Here is a 20880-nt window from a genome sequence, read left to right on the forward strand (position 1 = left end):
TAAGAGCAGTGTCCCAATCATGGCGCTGCATTCTCAATCTTGACTATTCACATCCCACAGGCAAATCAACTAATAATATCTCACATTACAAAGCGCACTTGATTTGACACAGTCATTTCCAAATCATGCAGATTTGATTTACCTTTGCCTCTCACTTCCGGGTCACCTCATCCTCGGCCACCTTTCCTCTGAATCACCCCTGGACCCTACCATCCACTCAGTCAACAAATATTTGTGTCACTTCTAGAACGTAAACTCAGAGACCCTATGATCAGTTATATTCTTCTGGTTTAATTAGTCACTCTTTAACCTAAATGTCATCCACTGAAACCCGTGGCTCATAAAACAGATCAAGTTTAGAATCCATGGGGGCCCATGGCAGTCACTCCTGCTAGTCTTCTAAACCCTGTGTTCTCTGAACTTCTGTCATAACACTGGGCTGAACAACAATTCCAGATAAATTCAACCCATTTATTTCCACTGGGGTTGAGGTCAAACCATGTAGTAGAAAAAAAAATTCTCAATAAGGTACACTGGGTCCAAGTAGGAATTCAATTCACCATCTTTTGTGACTCACACATAAATACTGCAATATTCAATTACTAAAGACTCACACTACTGTAGTGGGGATCCTGGAAAGTCAAATGAATGAGACATTACATGCTGAGATTGAACTGCTTACTTCAGGCACCTCAGATTTTACAGGAGAGGTTTCAAAAAGTTCATAAACAAATTCCAATACCTTTAATTCCATTTTCCACAAATTTGTAAAGACCCTTCAGAAACTGGACCACAGTCAGTTTGAATCACAAGATTGGAGGTTCAATTCACCAGCTGCTTCTTGGAAACCCTATACAGGGTCACTATGAATCCAAACTGACTCAAAGGCACTTACAACATACATACTGGGCTTCAAATCACACAGTCACAGTTTGAGCCTGCTAGTCCCTATGCAGGAAAAAGATGAGACTTTTTGCTTCTGCAAAGATTTTCTTTAAAAGTCTTGGAAACTCTACGCAGGGTCACTATGAGTTGGAACTGACCCCACAGCTCTGACAACAACAACATTCATATTATTTTCAGTCCGTTGGGTACTATTTCATGTGATGCTTTCATTAAAAATACAGGATATTCACTATGATTTAAAACCCAAATTTAGGGAAAAGTTACATAAGTAGAAATATCACTGGGTTTAAAAAAAATGAACTTTAGATAAATGAACTAAATTAAAAAACATGTTATTCTTTTCCTTCATCTAGTGTTCACTAATAGAAATTTCAAATGCACATATATGACTCATACAAAAGCATGCATATTTTGTACCTTATAATGTTGTTAAGTGCCACTGAGTCGGTTCCAACTCAATGCTATTGTTGTTAAGTTGGTTTCAACTCACAGCAACCCTGTGTAGTGTTTCTGAGGAACAGCTGATGGGTTTAAACTGCCGACCAGGTGGTTCCCAGGCCAGCACTGAGCCTACAGCACCACACTGAGAGTCCTTCCGATACACAGCACCTGTATAGGGTTTCTGAGGAGCCGCTGGTGGGTTTGCACCACCAACCTGGTAGTTAGCAGTCCAGTGCTTCTACAGTGCTACACCTGTTGTTGTTGTTGTTGTTGTTACATGCTGTTGAGTCGGTTCCAACTCAAAGTGACCCTGTACAGGGATTCCAAGAAGCAACTGGTGAGTTTGAACCAGTCAACCTTGTGGTTCAAACTGACCTTTCGGTCCAATGCTTCATCCCACAGCGCCACAACAGGACTCCAAAAAGCACACTGCCAGCCTCACCTTTCTCAAAGACACTATCAGAAGAACAAACAAATCTGTGTGGGAAGAAGTCCATATAGCCACAGTTCTCCTTAGAAGTCAGGGTGGTGAGACAGTGTCTCATACTTTGGACATGTTATCAGGAGGGACCAGTCCCTGGAGATAAACATCATGCTAGGTAAAATGGAGGGTCAGTGAAAAGGGGGAGGACCCCAATGAGATGGACTAGCACAGTGGCAAGAGCAATGGGCTAAGCGTAGGAACAACTGTGTGGATGGCCCAGGGCCAGGCAGTGTTTCATTCTACTGTGCATAAGGTCAGTAGAAGTCCGACTGACTCAGTGGTACCTAACAACCACAACAACAATGGAATCCTTTCAACGGGATACAAAAAGGAGCTCTGATAGCATAGTGGTTGACTCAGGCTGCTAACCTCAAGGTCAGCAGTTTGAAATTACCAGCTGTTCTGCGGGAAAGAGATGAGACTTTCTGTTCCCGTAATGATTTACAGCCTCGGAAACCTGATGCAGAGTCACTATGAGTTGGAACCGACTCCATGGCACACAACCACCACCATCACCACCACCATCAACACTGACTTGAAGAAGCTGCACCAGGAAAAAACAAACTACAGTTTATTAAAACAACTGACATCAAAATGAGCCCCTAATAATTCTAACAGAGAAAACTAAAATTCATATGTCCCCATTGGAAGAGGCTAACAACAACAACAACCTATCACTACTGGAGTTCTGATGTGGCACTGTAGGACCAGCACTGGACTGTAAACCACAAGGTCAGCGGTTCAAATCCACCAGCCACTCCTTGGAAACCCTATACAGGGTCGATATGAGTTGGAGTCAACTCAACGGCACTTAACAACAATCACAAGCTTTCATTCCCACCATCACCACTTTCAGAATGCAGGCTCCTCAGAGCAGGATTCTGTCTGCGTGGTTCATTTCTATATGCCCAGCTCTTAGAACAGGGCCTGACACCTAGCAAGCATGCAAATAATTCATTGTTCAATAAACTTAATCAAGAAAGTCTTCTCAGTTTGATGTGACATTTCCTACGTGGTACACGCATGCTATTGAATCTAAAACTGATGAGGGTGTTATTGTCGTTAAAATCACTTGTGAAAATTATTCAGTGCACAATATAACCTTCAACCTTTGCCTTGATACATGGAATAGTCTTGTGGAGAGGTATTCTTTTATGAATTATGTACTTAAATTGTAAGTAACACCAATAACGTCATTTTTCTCTTTTTCAAACCTTTAAATATGCAAGAACTTTTGGGTTTTTGAGATGGCTGTTAAAATTTGTTACGTTCTCATTGTTTGCCGAGAACAAATAATGAGAAATCCAAGTATGTTTTAACTGTTTGTAACACAAGCATTGTGAGGCACTTTTATAATCCAACAGGTGGTAGAAGAATGCCACATAAAAGGACAATGAACTCCAGGTTAAATAATCCCACCTTGAGACATCTTGGAGAAAAAAGTAGACTCCTCATTCTATGGGGAGAGGGCTATGAGGATAACCTTGCTTTGAGGAACGACAAAGCCAGCTTGGAAGGATTTGGGTTTGGGCTTTGGGCTGTAATTATAAGGCTATTCACAGTGGGGCATCCATGTTTATAAATAATTTTTGTTACATGTTGTCATTCTTGTCCTGTCAAGTCAGTTCTGACTCACAGCCACCCTGACAGGGTTTCCGAGAGCAGCTGCTGGGTTTGAACTGCTGATCTTGAAGTTAGCATGGACAGCAGTCCAGTGCTTATCCTTCTGCACAGTACCAGGGATCTTATGTGACATTTGCAGTTGTTGTTATGTGCCATCAAGTCAGTTCTGACTCATTGGGTCCCTGTATAGGGTTTCTGTAAAGCAGCTGGTAGGTTTGTAGTCTTGATCCCACAGCACCACACCCTTTAACCCAACACCCAAAGCCGCCGAATCGATTACAACTCATAGCAACCCTACAGGACCAAGTACAGAGGCCCCCTGTGGTTTCCAAGCTGTCACCTCTAGGAAGCAGACTGCCATATCTTTCTCCCACAGAATGGTTGGTGAGTTTGAGCTATGAACCTTCTGGTTAGCAGCTAAGTGCTTGCTTATCCAATATACCACCAGGGATCCTCTAATCACCCTGGCTGGTTCTAACTCACAGTGTAGAGTTTACAAGGCTGGAAATCTTTGCAGGAGCAGGAAGTCTCATCTTTCTCTCACAGAGCAGCTGGCAGACTTGAAAAGCTGTCCCTGTGGTTCACAGTCCAGTGCTTATCCTACAGAGCCCCTGCGTTCCCTAATCACCCTTGGTTGTTGTTAAGTGCTGTCGAGTTGATTCCAACCCATAACAACCCTGTATAGGGTTTCCCAGGAGCAGTTGGTGAACTTGAACCGCCAACCTTGCAGTTCAAACGGCTTTGCAGTCTGGCGCATTACCCCACAGCACCGCACCAGGACCCTTTAGGTACTTTAAAAGAAAAGTACCCAAGCTATTATCAAGATGCCCTAGGACGACTGATCAGACAACATCGTTGAAGTACGGCACAGATATATAAAAGGGGTATGTGGAAGCACAAGGCAATTTGCTGTTGGATGACTAAGTTCTCTTCACCTCCCTCTAGAGAAGAACTGCACCCGCTCCTCACTTAGCGACTCTCGTTATTCAACATGCTGCATTGATGACATCTGTCTGGCAATCATGAATGCTGAGGTGTGAGGCGAAAGGACCTCAAAGGAATTACAAAGTGGGTGGCGATGGCCAAGGTTCTGTGAACTGGGTGGACCATGAATCTCAGTGGTGTGGCGGCTGTGGAATGATCCGCCATTTTTATATAATGCCAATTTTCATGTAACAACCTGGTCTTGGAAGCCAACCATACTGAGAAGTAAAGAGCAGGTATATGGAGAGATATAAATGTAAGGTAAGGTGGAGGGACCACCTGGTCAGTTCTTTCTCCAGATAGGAAGATGATCAAAGGGAAAACAAGTGGAAAAGCAAAGGGAAACCCGAGTTTCTGGGAAGATAACACCCTCCTAAGTAGAAAGTTCTGGTAACGTAGTGGTTACGAATCGGGCTGCGAACCTTAAGGTCAGCGGTTCGAAACTACCAGCCACTCTGTGGGAGAAAGATGAGGCTTTCTACTCCCGTAAGGATTTACACCCTCGGAAACCCTGTACAGGGTCGCTATGGGTCAGAACTGACTCGACGGCACTAAACAACAACAACAAAGTAGAAAGTAATGAGTTGCTAAGTTGAGAAATTGGTAGTTTCATGTCAACTATGAGTTCAAAAGAATAAGAAAACAGATGTAGACTCACATTTGTCATCATGATTGTAAGCATTCTTTGTAAGAAGCGATAGTAAATCTGATCACTTGATAGGAGGTGTGGAAGACAGGCATATTTGTGTAGTAACTTCTCGTGAGTTCTCCACTTTAAAGAGGTTGCGGCTCGCTGCTCAGCAGCGGAGAGTGCAGGAATCAATTCAGGCAGAGCTGACAACTACAGAACACGTTTCAAAAGAATTGATAATAATTAAGTACTGCAATTAAAATTCATCAAAATAGGCTTATGTAAATTGACATTGGGGGATACTAGTGCTCATTTCAGAATTTAGGGAGCATTTCAGTTGTCACAGGGAGATAATTATCTGGTAAAATGACATACTTTTTGAGAAATCCACAAGTAAAATCTGAAGTTACTGGAAATAAATTTTTAAAAAGAGACTGGGCATTATTCTTCCTGTCAGATCGATTATAAAAGCATCCTTTCAAGCTAAAGTCTAAATTATTATATATTATTGTCAGCCAACTTTGACCTTCTGAATTTCTACCTCTTTGTCCTCACTATTGATATTCCTGGAATAATCGTTAATGCTAAAGGAAACTAAAATTATGAAGATAAACTCCAAGGAAAAAATATAAGAATTATTATATGAGAATTGTAAAAAAAAAATTCGAGCTGTTCAATCTCTAATAGATATTTACTGAATACCTATGAGACAAGTTAGATGTTAAATGTTTCCCATACATTCTTTCATCAAGTCCTCACAACAACCTATAGACTAAGATATTAATCAGGTCATAAAACTGTTGATAGATGATATGTACCTTATTTTCTTGCGTACTGCTTTCTCCACCAGCAGACATAAGTTCCAGGATTTCCGGAAGATGATCTATAAGGGCATCTAGTACCTTTTAATAGAGTTATTGAAGTGATCACTGGATTGTTCTAATTAAGATTAGCTAATCCATCTATGTCTGGACACAGAAATAGTATCATTAACCAAATACCATTTTGAGAGATTCTATTAACTAATTCTGCCATCTTGCTGAACAGTCTTAGAAACAAGATTAATGATTACTCTTGATTAATCAATTGTTGTAAATGGATTCACACTCTGCCTTTGATGGTGCTCAAATAGTATAAATCTGAGACAGTTACTGCTATTACCACCAACTTCCTCAAAACCAACCTCCCAACTTTTGAAAGGCTGTTTAAATTAGACAATACCCTCTGCTATGTCTAAAAAGTGATGAGATGAGTGGCAGTAAGCCAGTACTCATTTGTTGTTGTTAAGAGTCGTCGATTCTGACTCATAGCGACCCAGTATAGGGTTTCCCAGGCACAGCTGGTGAATCTGAACTGCTGACCTTGTGGTTCAAACCGACCTTGAGGTCCAGCGCATTAACATACAGCGCCACAGCAGGACTCCAAGTACTTATTTAGGGAGTGAGCTACACTAAAGACAGCATCCAAATGAAGCATTTAAAGGGTCTTCACAAGTATAAAATGCTCTCCAAGGAATACTAACAGAAAAACTATATATGTAATGTGATATCACATATGATTACACATGTTCAAATAAAAAATACAGTTATACATAGAAAGAAATTGAATGGAAAATATATACCAAAGTAGGAATAAAGACTGGAATCGAGAGTGCTCTTTTGTCTACTTTTCTGCATTTCTCAAATATTCCTTAATAAACAAATATACACAGATATGTTAAAATCTAATATAATTTTAAGATTTCCCAATGTCTAGTCTAAAATATAATGGTACGCTGATTTGAAGTTTCTGGGGCTAGTCAGCTGAAAGAGTTTGTGCAATTCATAAGAAGTTTAAAAAAATAAAGACATAAATTCATTCAGACTTAACATAAAAGAAGAACCAAAGAGTGGAGGGAAAAAAACCCATAAAGGATTACCTCTAGTGATTCGTCTTGTAATAGCGTTATTAGTTCTTTATGTATAAGATACACTCCAGAATTCAAAAGTTTAGACACCTAAAATGTAAGATTTGAGACTATTAGATATATAAGGTTTACAGTAATCATTTAAAAAATACATCCTATGAAAGAAAATTGGGCTACAAAATAATATAAAATGATCCTCTAGAAACATAAGTTGCCTATGTCATCCACCCCACAAGACACTAGTGTGTGTGGAAACAGAAGGGTGGGTTCATCAGGGTCACAGCCTTCACTTCATGAGCAGTAAGAAGCCATGCCTGCCTTTAGCTCACATTTGAAAGTCTCAGAGCAGCTAGTACCTAGTTTAGAGCTTCCCAAAGAGAGCAAGGTCTACTACAGGCCCACAGGAATCTCGAGATCAGGCTAACTCCTATGAGAGCAAAACTATTTTCTTTTTCCCCACCCAGCAAAGACTGAGGAGCAGGAGAGGAGATGGGACAGTGTAGACGGAATCAGCTGCTCTGTGAACTAATCTTCTTTCTGCTGAACATACACAGAGCCACAATGGAGGATCCAACCGTTCCTAAATCATCTTGATTTATTTTACACATTGGGCTTCTGAGTACGATTTTATTTGGGGGGAAAATGTTTCCTGTATAAAGAAAAGCATTTGCTAAAACCTATACTCTACGGGGTTGTTTTGTTTTGTTTTAACTGTTAAAAATATTTTCAGAATACTATTTTTTTCTGAAAAACAAGAAAAAAGTTCGAACACAGTAAAACCATCAGAATCTAGCTATAACTTCATTGTTGTTTTTGTTGTGAAGTGCAGTCGAGTCAGTTCTGACCCATAGCAACCCTGTATAGGGTTTCCAAGGAGCGACTGGTGAGTTTGAACCACTTACCTTGTGGTTCAAAGCGATCTTGCGGTCCAGTGCATTAATGCACAGCACAACACCAGAACTCCTATAACTTTATTGTTGTTATCATTAAGTGCTGTCGAGTCGGTTCTGACCCATAGCGACCCTGTATAGGGTTTCCAAGGAGCAGCTGGTGAGCTTGAATTGCTGACCTTGTAGCTCAAATGGCTTTGCAGTCTGGCTCATTAACCCAGAGTGCCACACCAATAACTTTATTAGGAATATGTAAATCCACCTGTGAATTTTGTTCATTCAACAGGCAGATATAGACTAGGTCTTCATTTTATGAAGTGAAGTGCCATTTTAGCCTACCTACATGGAATGAGGAGTCCTGGTCTGGCGCTGTGGGTTAATGCACCAGACTGCAAAGCTGTTTGAACTGCAAGGTCAGCGGTTCAAGCTCACCAGCTGCTCCTCGCAAACCTTATACTGGGTCACTATAGGTCGGAACTGACTCGATGGCACTTCACAGCAACAACATGGCATGAAGGTGAGACTATGAAAACCAGTTACCTAGAAAATAATGACACCTAAAATGTGTCCAAATTCACTCCCACCACGAATACTTTTGAATACACATTCCAATATATGGTGCCAACAAACAGAAATGAAATATGAAAAGAAGGAGATAAAAGAGAAACAGAAATAGAAACTCGACTAACGCATTCCCAGACTGCAGGCTCGTGAAATCTTTCCTGAAGACGGCTGTCCTACACAGATGCACGTGTACACTGTTGTAGTGTCTGTCTGCCATCAAGTGATTCCTCATTCGTAGTGACCCCATGTGACAGAGTCAATCGGCCCCCACAGGGTTTTCTGGGCTGTAATCTTTATGAAAGCAGATTGCCAAGTCTTCCTCCTACAAAGTGGCTGAGTGGGTTCCAACAGCCAGCTTTTCAGTCAGCAGTCCAGTACTTAACCATTTGTACCAGCAGCACTCCTACACAGGAGCCTGGCCTAAATGCCCACTTAGTACTTCTTGGAAGAGCACATTGCACATGGTCCTCTTCCCTCACCTTCCCCGCAAAGCAAGAGTTCTGCAAGTGTGTTTAGAACTAAATTGTATAACTTAGTCATTGGTTTTAACCCACTGCCCCATTTAAAGGAGCTCTTTCCTAGATGCTATACAATGAACATTTATTTTCATTCAGAACTAGAAAAATTAAGTTATTTTTAAGAAGCAAAGACTACTTCTCAACAGCCAAAAGAATCCCAAGTAACAAGCGTAACAATGCTGTGAATATCTTCTCCTTGCTTTGATGTAGGAACACAGTGCAAAGCAGATGAAATAGTTTCATTTGTAATAAAGAAATATCCACTGTACAAATTAAAAAGGGAAAATTTTATTATGTCACATATAAATGACTATAAGATATTTTTGAAGCTGCCAAGTCATATCTTACAGGTGTTTACTGTAAGTAAGGAGCCCTGGTGTGGCACTGTAGGATAAGAATTGGACCAAAAGGTCAGTTTGAACCACAGGATCAGTGGTTCAAACCTACACACCACTTCTCGTAAACTCTACAAAGGGTCTCTATAGTTGAAACCAACTCAACGGCACTAAACAACAACTGTAAGTACAGCATATCCCTGTTTATTGCAATTACCCAAGAAATATGTCTCAAATTTTAACTTCAAAGGGTTAAAAAGATAGTTACAGTCATGATAAAAATCTAAAATCACTTTGAATCTAAGAGTTGAATCTAAGATTTTGCTCATGAAACAATCCATTTGCAGTAAAAATAATAAATGTGAATAATGTGTCTCTTGAGTCTCCAAATGTAGTGCAAAATAAAGCATACATATCAAGAAGCACATGGACACTGATTTAATTTTGGAATCTGGAACACCCCCTTTTACCACAATGCTTGGCTTAAGGTAAGCATTCAGTAAAAGATACATTGAAGTAATGGATTTTTAAATGAACATTATGTGTTCATATAAACGAATTCTGTAAACATACTAAAAAAAAGAAGTGGATTATGGGACGTTTTAAGTGAAATTCAGGAATAAGATGTGACAGAAATGAGAATCCTGTATGCTATAATAGGCTTAGAAACAGAAGTGCAGAAAATAGCAGCAAATTCTCTAGTATACATGGGTAGACTTCACAACAAATGAAAAGTGGTATCAATTCTTCAGACTTACTTCATAAAAGCAAATAGCAATAGTGTATCTGACTGGCACTTCAGGGTCATGACAAAGGCAGAAGAACGTAGAATAGAGTTCCATGTGGAAGTTTTTGGGATCAACAAAAACAATCATGCCCTGGTGGAGGTGGGAGGGAGGACACAAGTGGGAAGGAGAGAAAAACATGCATCAATAACCTAACATTAGAATCACTTCATTTAACCTGAAATCATGTCCTCAGAATCATAATGTAATTATAAATCACATTTGGAAGGTCCAAATGTATTCATATCATTCTGATTTATACATGGAGAAAATTACAAATTTCACATATATTTACTAAGTACCTATTGTATAACATACATAGAACTAAGCAGCAAGTGCCAAATAAGAAACTATTGTAATTCTATCTACTCACATGTTTTAAAGTTATAATCAAAATGTTTAATCAACAAAAATCTATTCTTTATTACCGGAAAGTTATAAGCACAGTTCTTCCGTACTGACATGTATTTCTTCTCCTGCTCTAGGATTTGCGGGGGGATCTGGTTTTCATTGTGTCCATTTTCTTGTTGCAGACCCAATGTACAAAGTTTCTTATAAAACTCCAAAAATCTCAAGTGTTGATCTGGAGTAAAAATCCCTAAAGCAAATGTAAAAAGGATGCTCAACATTTTGATAGAAAATGAAAACGAGAAAAATCAAAGTACAATAAAAACAAATTTGGAATCAAGTATTTAATAAGGGTCTAAACTGATTTAAGTCAAATAGTTAAATGAATGTCTGTGGACCACTGATCATAAACAAACGCATCACGGAGGGAAGAGTAACTGTTATGAAAAAATTACTAGGTCGCTACCCTGACATCGTCCTGTGATCCACATTTCCACTCTTCCACTCTTATGCTCATTTCAGTAGCCCTTTAATTTCAATAGTATAAACTGTCAGGGAATTATATCTGCACTAATTTCTGTCACACATATCAAATACAGACAACTACCATGTCGGTTCAATGATAGCAACACTGTGGCTGTCATGCAGATCCCATGTCCTTCTGGCAAGCAGCTTCGGTTTGCCTGCAGAGAAGACAGTTTCTGTGTCTGCAGAGAAAGATCCTAAAACTAAGTTTGAAAGGTAGCAAAATAAACCCAAAATATTTTAGATAAATAGACTGGTTCCATATTCATTAACTATTCCAGGTAGCTGGAAACTCATTCTATGCTACAAAACAGTTTTATATAATATACTTTACTCTTTTAGAGCAGTTTTAGGTTTATAGAAAAATGACACCAAACATCCTAGCCCTGCATCCTCCCATGAACATCTTACACTGGTGTGGTATAGTTGTTACAAAGGATGACCCAGTACTGAAACATTAACCACAGTCTACAATATATATGGAGTCCTGGTGTGGCGCTGTGGGTTAATGTGCCAGACTGCAAAGACGTTTGAACTGCAAGGTCAGTGTTTCAAGCTTACCAGGTGCTCCTCAGAAACCTTATACAGGGTTGCTATGGGTCAGAACCGACTGAACTGCACTTCACAACTGGCAGGGGCCATGATGGCTCTGATAATAAATACATTGCAACAACACAGAGCAGCGGGAGACCCTATGCATGAAGAAAGTCCATTGTACTGCAGAGCAGCGATGGGTGCCTCATTGATTTGGCAGAGCCTCAAGAGGAAATTTCATGCGGGGGACCTTGCTGGCTTTGTAGTTTTTCTTTTCTTATTCTTTCATTTTAATAAGAATCAATGTTATAAGTAATCAGTATTATACCTGTTATTCTGATTTAAGAAATATACGTATTTTTTATTTTTATAGTCAGATATTTTAAAGCAGTTGAAACACTGCCAGTATAAAGTTGAGATCATAATCTAGCACCTGTTTTACTTTAATCACCAATAATAGCCTGTGAAATAACTGAACATGATGTAGGAGCCATGGAGACGGCTAGGGTTATAGTTAAAAGCTTTGTAAGAGCTTGAGAAATTTTAATTTTTAGACGTTAGTGATGTATGAAGTTAACTGAAAACATAATTTGTATTTGAGATCACAATTAGGAATTTAGATCCCTGGGGAGTAGCAAGATATAGAATGTTTAAACAAATCTAAAGAGACTTAGAAACACCTGGACCTAGTTATAGTTGTTAAGTTTCAAAGAATAATGAATAGGAGGTTAAGGGTAACAAAGTCCTTGTAAAAGATAACGTGACATTTTTAGAACAATGAGGTTTGCTTACAGAAATCAGATATTGTCTAACTACGTAAAGGGGAACAAGGAAGATTTTGATGTTCTTAATGTTCTTTATTGTAATGATTAAAATGTATGATTTAAACCACTACTTTGAAAAGAATGATTAATAGATTAATGGTATAGAGTAGTATAAAAGCTGTTTGAGAATCTGAAATAACCGAAGGATAAGATTCACCATTCATAGAGACCCATTGATTCTGTGCTTCATTTCTTTGCCAACGCCACATCTCTCTCTAAGGACCCCCCAATAAGTGTGCCGAGGCTGGTCCACGACAAACAACATCAACAATATACATGAGGGTTACCTTGTTATGTTGTATAGTTCTTCGGGTTCTGGCAAATGCACAATTATGTGCTCACCACTAGAGTATCATACAGTATGGTTTCACCACCCACAAATGACTAGCGCTCCACTTTTTCATTCCTCCACTCGTCCCCTGAAGCCCTGCAAACTACTCATTTTTATTATTTTTTTTTCTATCTTTAATTTTGCCTGTTCCAGAATGTCATAGAGTTAGGGTCATACAGTAGATAGCTGTTTCTGACTGGCTGCTTTTAGATGTGAAGTTCCTCCGTGTCTTTTGTAGCTTGAGATTTCATTTCTTTTGATTCTCGAATGATATTCCATTACACAGATGTACCAATTTGGTTATCCATTCACTGATTCAAGGATATCCTGGTTGCTTCCAAGATTTGGCCATGATGAATAAAAGTCTATAAACATGTGAGTGCAGTTGTTTGTATAGACATAAATTATCAGTTCACCTGGGTAAATACCTAAAAGCACAAATGCTGGATCTTAAAACTCTGCTTCAGGTTGTAAGGACCTGCACACAGTGAATGTGAGTTCCGGCTGCTCCACATCCTTGCCAACATTTGGTGGTGTTAGTGTTTTGGATATTAGCCATTTTCATGAAAGGTGTAGCGGTATCTCATTGTGGTTTTAATTAGAAATTTCCTAATAATATATGATGTTGTTGAACCTTTTCAAATGCTTAGCAGCCATCTCTGCATCTTTTTTGGTGAGCGTGTCTTAAGTGTCTCTTCAGATTTGCCTATTTCTAAATTAGGTTGCTTATTTAAATATTGTGGAATTTTAAGAATTGTTATGTACTGAATGGTGTCTCACACCCTTAAAAATTATATGTAATAAATCCTAGCCTATATGCCTGTGGTCCTAATTCCAGTAAGGAATGAGTCTTCTGATGTGTCAATGAGGCAGGTTTAGTGCAGGCCACATTTTGAGACAGTATCTTTTGAGATACAACAGATTAAACAAGTGAGCAGAGCAGAGATGGGGGAAGGGAGATGCCAAGACACATGAAGATCCTCTTGGAGCAGAAGCTCATCAGGAGATGAGGCCCTTCCTCCAGAGCCCACACACAGGAAACCTTCCCCTACAGCCAGCACCCTGAATTCAGACTTCTAACCTCCTACTCTCTGAGGAAAGAAACTTCTGTTAGATAAAGACACCCGCTTGGGGGTATTTCGGTTATAGCAGCTCTAGGTAACAAGGAACAATTCTTAGTATGTCTGGCATACAAGTCTATAGATACATATTTTGCAAATATATTCTTCCAGTTTGTGGCTTGTCTTTTCATTCTCTTAACATATGAGGGTAATTCCAAAATTATCCACACTCTGGCTGTAGAATTTATTTTAATCAACTTTTAGAAAAGACAAATATATGATTTTTTGACATAATCTCCTTGTTTTTCAATACACTTTTTCCATCTATCAACAAGCTTTCATATTCCCTTATTTTAAAATGTTTTAGGCTGAGCTGTGAGCCACGAATGCACTGCTGTCTTTACTTCATTAAAGGGAATCTTCTGCATCGAAGTGTTGTTTTCAGGTGAAAGTCCAATGAAGCAAGATCAGGACTATAGGGAGGATGCTTTAACACCTGAAAGTGAAGTTTTTGCAGAGTGTCAACAGTGTGGGCAGAGGTGTGCAGACGTGCATTGTCATGCAAGATCACAATGTCCTTGGATAGCAGTCCTCTGCAATTAGTCTGAAGTTTAGGTTTCAGCTCTTCATTGTGCACCTCACAGTTACAAGCACTTGTTTATAGTTGAAACTTTTTCCTGATAGTGCTCCAATTCTGGCCCTTGAGAATCCCAGAAAACTGTAGCATCAATTTTACAGCCTGTGGTTGACTTTTGAACTTTTTCTTGGTCAGTGATTGAGGATGTTTCCACTCCATATTCTGCCATTTACTCTCAGGTTCATAGTGATGAACCCAGGTCTTATCACCAGTAACAATTTTTTTTTAAAGACACTTACCTTCCTTGAGGAATCAGTCCAAACTTTGTTTGCGGATGTCCAAATGCTTCTGTTTGTGCTCTTTCATGAGTTGTTTCAGTACCCATTTCACACAAACTTTTTGAAACCCAAGTCTGTAATGAATTATTCCATAGGCAGAGCCATGGCTGATTTGTAAATGATCTGCCACATAATACACTGTCTCTTGTCTATTCAAAAGAATCATTTCATATGCATGCTCAACGTCGTCATCAGCTGTGGATGTGGATGGGTGTTTTAATATAACCAGAATGTGGATAATTTTTGGCTAACCCGACTAAAATAAGATCTTTAAGAGTCCACTAAATGTCTATAATCCACATAAACAAAGTGTTTTACTACACTAGAAGGCTATAACTTAATTCTCACACATCATATTAAAAAATAACAAAATAAAATATTTAAAGTGACAAGACTTACGTGCATTACCCTAGATTGTAAGGTGAACGTCTCACATGATACATGAACAAATAGTTAATAAAGGTATACTCACTCTGCAAGGGCAGTTCTTATGCCTAACCTTCTATTCCCGTATACTAAGTAATACAAAAAGATGAAATATTCGTAAATGTAGGATGTGTACTCAGCTACTAAGCAAAAGGTCAGCGGTTTGAACCCAGCAGCCTGCTCTCATAAAGGTTACAGCCTTGGAAACCCTACACGGTGATTCTACTTAGACTCAACTTGTCAGCAATAACTTTTCTGAGTTTTTTTTTCCTTTCTTTACTAACAAAAAATGTTATTCCAAACATGCTCTAAATTATGTTGTCAAAACTCTAAGACCTTACACAGTTTTCTACATATGGGGATACGTTTTAGGATTGAAGCACTGAAGGTCAGTGGCTTATGTAAAACACAAAGGGAAACATTATCTTTGTCATCCTGAGATTTTCAGGCTCTAGCATACCATATAGTCCATGACACAGCTTTCCTAGATGGAAGGACAAGGAAACAAGGATTGATTCGTCTGCTTTGAAAGATTTTTCACAAAATGATTTCACTAAGGGCAGTATAGTCTGACTTCTGTCATCTGCAAAAGAAAACAAAATAAAGCATACTTTAGACCCAGCTGCCCATATTGCACATGTGGAAAAGAACACGATATCATTGTCAGCTTCATAATATTAAAATACATTGGCAAACAATGACAAACGTGACTGGTGAAGAAGATGGTTGAAACTATAAGAACTTGAATGTCAGGCTGAGGCATCTGGACTTTACACTCTGGATTAAAGTAAACAGAATGTGAAGTGTAATTACAAATTACAAAGCTGACATGAGTGAGGTGTTCAGTCTGAATGACTGAAAGAATTCTAACAACACTAGTACAGAGACAACACTAGTACAGAGACAACACTAGTACAGAGAGATGAGTGGCAGGTCCAGGAAGCTTCTCAGATCAGGTGGTAATGTAAACCCACTGTGTGACTTCATTTGGGGCTGGAACTAAATGAACACATAGTATGCTCTGTATATTGAATTTCTTCTTATTTCTTAGATGTTTCTTTAAAATGCTAGTCACTATTTGAGTCTGTTGAGGTAATACATTTCTGATATATTAATGGTTTAGGTCTATTCTAAATACTCTCCAAATAACACATATTTCTCTAAAGCTTTCAGAAATAATTACGTTATTAAGTTTAATTTAAATTAAAATGCTGTAAAAGGTTTATTAGTATTTAGTTATTACCAGTATCACTACATTGCATTACCATGTCTACTAAAGAATTACATTCATTTAACAAATATTTTTATTTATTCAAAAAATTGACTTATAGAGCAAGTATTATACTAAATAGTGGAAGTAGAAGGATGAATGAAGAATGCCTGTGAGCTCGAGAAACTCAAAGACCAAAAGGAGGTCAAACAGAAAAAAATATAAAAAGATAATGTGATCTCTGTTTTAATAGTTGTATGTATAAGGTAGAGGTGTGGTGCTGTAGGATAAGCATTGGACTGCTTACTGCAAAGTTCGGTAGTTCAAACCCACCAGTTGTGTCTCCGAAACCCTATACAGGGTCGCTATGGGTTGGAACTGACTCAATGGCACTCAACAACAACAACAACACGCATAAGACACATTGTGATTGATAAAGTTTTCATTGGTTGATTTTCAGAAGCTGATCACCAGGCCTTTCTAAAATCCAAAGGCAGCCATTTTTTGTTGTTGTTGTTGTTAAGTGCCGTTGAGTCGGTAGATAATGTAATTAAAAAAATATTAAATGGGTATGACAAAGGTCCAATAAAACCACATTTAGAAAAAGCATGGCGGGCAGATTTGGGAATGTGTCCGAGAGTAAACAAAATTTAAATTGATCACTGGAGGAGGAGGAGTTGGCCAGGGAAAAAAGCAGGGACCTGGAATAACAGGGAGAAAAAGGAGTATGCAAAAAGGCTGTTCTTATTGTTAAGTGCTGTCAGGTGGGTTAAGATGCACAGCGACCCCATACAGGGTTTCCAAGAAGCAGCTGGTGGGTTTGAACCGCCAACCTTGTGGTCAGCAGGCCAGTGCTGATCCTTCAGTGCCACCCCAGGACTCCTGAGGAAAGGCTAGAGGCATGACAGACAGTGGTATGCTGAGACGATGGCTAGTGCTCTGGGGTATAAGATACAAAGGGAGTAGAAAGGAATGGCAGGAAATGAGGCCCAGAACACAGTTCAGCCCGCATCTGTGGAAACAGAGTGTAGGGCAGCATCAGGAAAGAAATTTAAAATGACATCAGGTTTCTTCTTACTTCTGATTGTCTAGGGGTACCCCTTTATTAAGGACAAGGAGATTCCTTCATTCACACACTTCTGCCCTGTGGGTTTTGCTCCTGTCTCATCATATCGCCTAAATAACTACTCTGTAACATCCATACAGAATCACTGTTGACATTGCTACCTTTGTAAGAGGCTCTCTTAGTTCAGCACAGATATTAATAATCTGAGTAAAAATAAGCTGAGAATTACACGAGTTTTGTACCTAAGCACTTGATCACATTTCACTTATTGAATTGGCTAATGATCGCTGATAAAGTAATGCCCAGCATTAGTCAGCTGTCTGCTCACACATTAGGGAGGACAGCTAATTGTCTTATAATCTGATTTGTACATTAAGAAACACTTCCTTACCCATCCCCACTCAGATACACTACCCCAATTTCTACGCTCTTCCCCAATGGCCACAATTCTAGCACTGACATAATGATTAAAAAGAGGAAACTCATTTGGACATTATTTTGGGTCATGGTTTGTCAGTGAGCATATTAAAGGCTAATTACCAAGCCAAATTCTTAGCCTTATCCACAAGGGAGTTTAATTTTTATGAGTGATAAGAGAGGTATGGAATATATAGCAAATGCCGGGTACCATGAGGGTTAAAGGTGGCAGCAGAAAAGAAAAGAAAAAAAAAACCCCATGAAGAGAGAGAGAGGAAAGAAGCTTAACATTTCTTATAAAAGGCAACTTCAAAAATGCTACTTTCAGTTTGTAAGGAACCTGGTAGCACAGTGGGTTATGTACTGGGCTGCTAATCACAGTGCTGCCAACCGCTCCCCACAACTCCATGGGAGAAAGAGGAGGCTTTCTGCTCCAGTGATGATTTACCAACTCAGAAACCCTATCCAGGGTTGCTAAGCGTCAGAACTGACTCCACGGCATACAACTACCACCAGCAACCCTTTCAATTTGTGGTACACAGAAACTGGGAAGCACTGCTTTCAGAACCAAAGATGTGTCCCATGAAGGCTTACCTGTGTCAAACATGTCAAGCAGATTAACCAAAGTTTCAAACGCTGCAAGCCGCACACTGCTGCCTTCATCCCTAGAGAGTTCAATTAATTCTGGGAGCACCACACTTTTTGTAAGTTCTGTCCTGCACAAATACAATAAAAAAAAAAAATTAATCAAACTGATACATTTGCAGTAAGACCCTATTATGAACAAGATTCTGGGCTTTGCTGTGGTTACTGTTAAGCGCCACTGAGTTGGTTCTAACTCAAAATAACCCTGTATAGGGTTCCCAAGGTTGTCTTTTTTAAAAAAAATCATAGTGGAAGCAGAAAGTCTCATCTTTGTCCTGTGGAGCAGCTAGGATCTTGAACTGATGACCCTGTGGTCTGCAATCCAGTGCTTATCCTATGGAGCCACCACACTCCCAGACTCAGGACTAGGTATTATAACAAATATTAAACGTCACAAGGATACCACTCCTACCTTCCGGAAGCTAGCAATTTGCCTGGGGAAACATGAAGTATAAGAAATATGCATCATAATTTTCAATTACCTAAATTGATTCCACTTTCCTAAAGATAATATTGTTACCTTCAGAGATCTTCATTAGGAGTTTGTATCAAACCTTACAAATTATACTTTACTTTCTTTAATCAACTTCAGCAAATAACCTAGATTGACTGGAAAAACTTATCAGTAGCACTATATTTTTACAAAAATAACATGCACATTATGTTGTTTTCCATACTGCACATCCCATTGAGTGTTAGTTTCCTATATGTACTATGCATGTTATATGTATGTACATTATTAATTAACTATGTGCAATAGTCAGAAAAACACTGTAATTCTATAAAGCGAAACAAGAGTGTATTCCAGTAAAACCTGGGAGAGCTTGTTGACTGGAGGTGATGACAGCAGACATCTCTGCTTAGTTCCAACCTTAGGGGAAGCATTCACTATTTAGCCACATAGCATGATGTTGCTCTGGGTCCCACAAGTTTTCCACCTGAGGTGGGGTACAGTCTTCCCACTTCTCCATAAGTTGTTGCAGTGAACAAGATTTGAGTTTTCCTTATCTAAGAGGTTTCTGCCTTGCACAAGTTCCAGGTTTTACTTTAGATTTCTGGAGATATAATTTGGATGCATTTGGGTTGTGGTGTTGGAGAAGATTATTCAAAGTACCATGGGCTGCCAAAAGAACCAACAGATCAGTGTTGGAAGAAGTGCAGCCAGAGTGCTCCTTGGAGGCCAGGATGGCCAAACTTCATTTCTCATACTTCAAACATATTGTCAGGAGGGACCAATCACTAGAGAAGGATATCATGTTTGGTAAAGTGGAGGGTTGGAGAAAAAGAGGAAGACCCCCAACAAGATGGATTGGTATAATGGCAACATCAATGGGCTCAAACGTAGCAACAACTGTGAGGTTGGCCTAGGATTGGGCAGTGTTTTGTACTGTTGTGCATAGGGTCACTATAAGTCGATACCGACTCATTGGCACCTAACAACAACAACAATATTTTGCTGCTCACCTAAAACATGACATTACAATAAGCTAATTTCTAAACAGAAGAATGATACATGGCACTAGATGTCTCCCCCAAAAAAAGAATAAAACACAATATGGATGCTGTTAGGTAAAATACATTTATAATACAAACACAAATGGTTGTTATGCGACACTTCTCTTTGTTTCTACTTATTATACAATATTATGCCATTACGATGGCACACTCTGATAAAAGGAGGGTTTAGGATGCGGCCAGGGTTCCAGGTACGAGATGGAAGATGTCACGTACTGGCATCTCTATTGAAAACCAACTGACAACTAAGTGTGGGTCTATTTCTAGACTCTAATCTGTTTCAATGACTTGTATATCTATCTTTTAAAAATTACTCTTTGGATTTTTTTTTGGTTGTTACAGAGTGCTGTCGAGTTTGTTCTGACCCACAGAGACCCTGTATAGGGTTTCCGAGGAGCGGCTACTGATTTTGAACCGTCGACTTTGCGGATCAAACTGACTTTGCATTCCAAAGTATTAGCCCACAGCACCACACCAGGACTCCACTTTGGATTACTATAGCTTTATTATTAATCTTGAAATCAAGCAGATTAAGTCCTTTGTGTTCTTATTCATTTGCTTTGGCTATTCTAGGTCATTTACATTTCCATATAAATTTTAGAATCAGTTTCCCAACTTCTATAAAACCATTTATGAGTTTTATTAGGATTTCATTGAATTTCTAGATCAATTTGGGGAGAATTCACATTGAACAACACGGAATCTTCTAATCCATGAATATAGTACATCTCTATTTGTTCTCTGTATACTCCCACTCTCCCTCCCACACCTAGAACCTGCACATCTGTCCATACGCCCACAGAGATACCACTGTTATCGCAGGATTGTGTATACAAATGTATTGATCTCTTGATTTCTCTTTAACTCTTGCACTCTTCCCAGTGCCTTCTCCTGCCTGTATGCCTCCCTCTTATTATACATTGCCTTCCCCTTCACCCAAGTAATATGTGTCTACCCTCTAGCCAGTAATCTACCCTCCTACCCCTCCCACTCTAG

General features: G+C 39.1%; 1 protein-coding gene across 1 annotated transcript in view; it reads right to left on the minus strand.

The window, feature by feature from the left end:
* PPP4R4 (protein phosphatase 4, regulatory subunit 4) overlaps window positions 1-20880 on the minus strand; it is a 158336-nt gene that overhangs the window by 34082 nt on the left and 103374 nt on the right. Inside the window, 7 exon segments of the mRNA XM_006839624.1 lie at window positions 5097-5279; window positions 5888-5971; window positions 6988-7065; window positions 10041-10160; window positions 10496-10665; window positions 15492-15614; window positions 18319-18440. Of these exon segments, the coding sequence (XP_006839687.1) occupies window positions 5097-5279; window positions 5888-5971; window positions 6988-7065; window positions 10041-10160; window positions 10496-10665; window positions 15492-15614; window positions 18319-18440 (880 nt within the window).

This window comes from Chrysochloris asiatica, unplaced genomic scaffold (assembly GCF_000296735.1).
Source record: "Chrysochloris asiatica unplaced genomic scaffold, ChrAsi1.0 scaffold00025, whole genome shotgun sequence".
NCBI lineage: Eukaryota > Metazoa > Chordata > Mammalia > Afrosoricida > Chrysochloridae > Chrysochloris > Chrysochloris asiatica.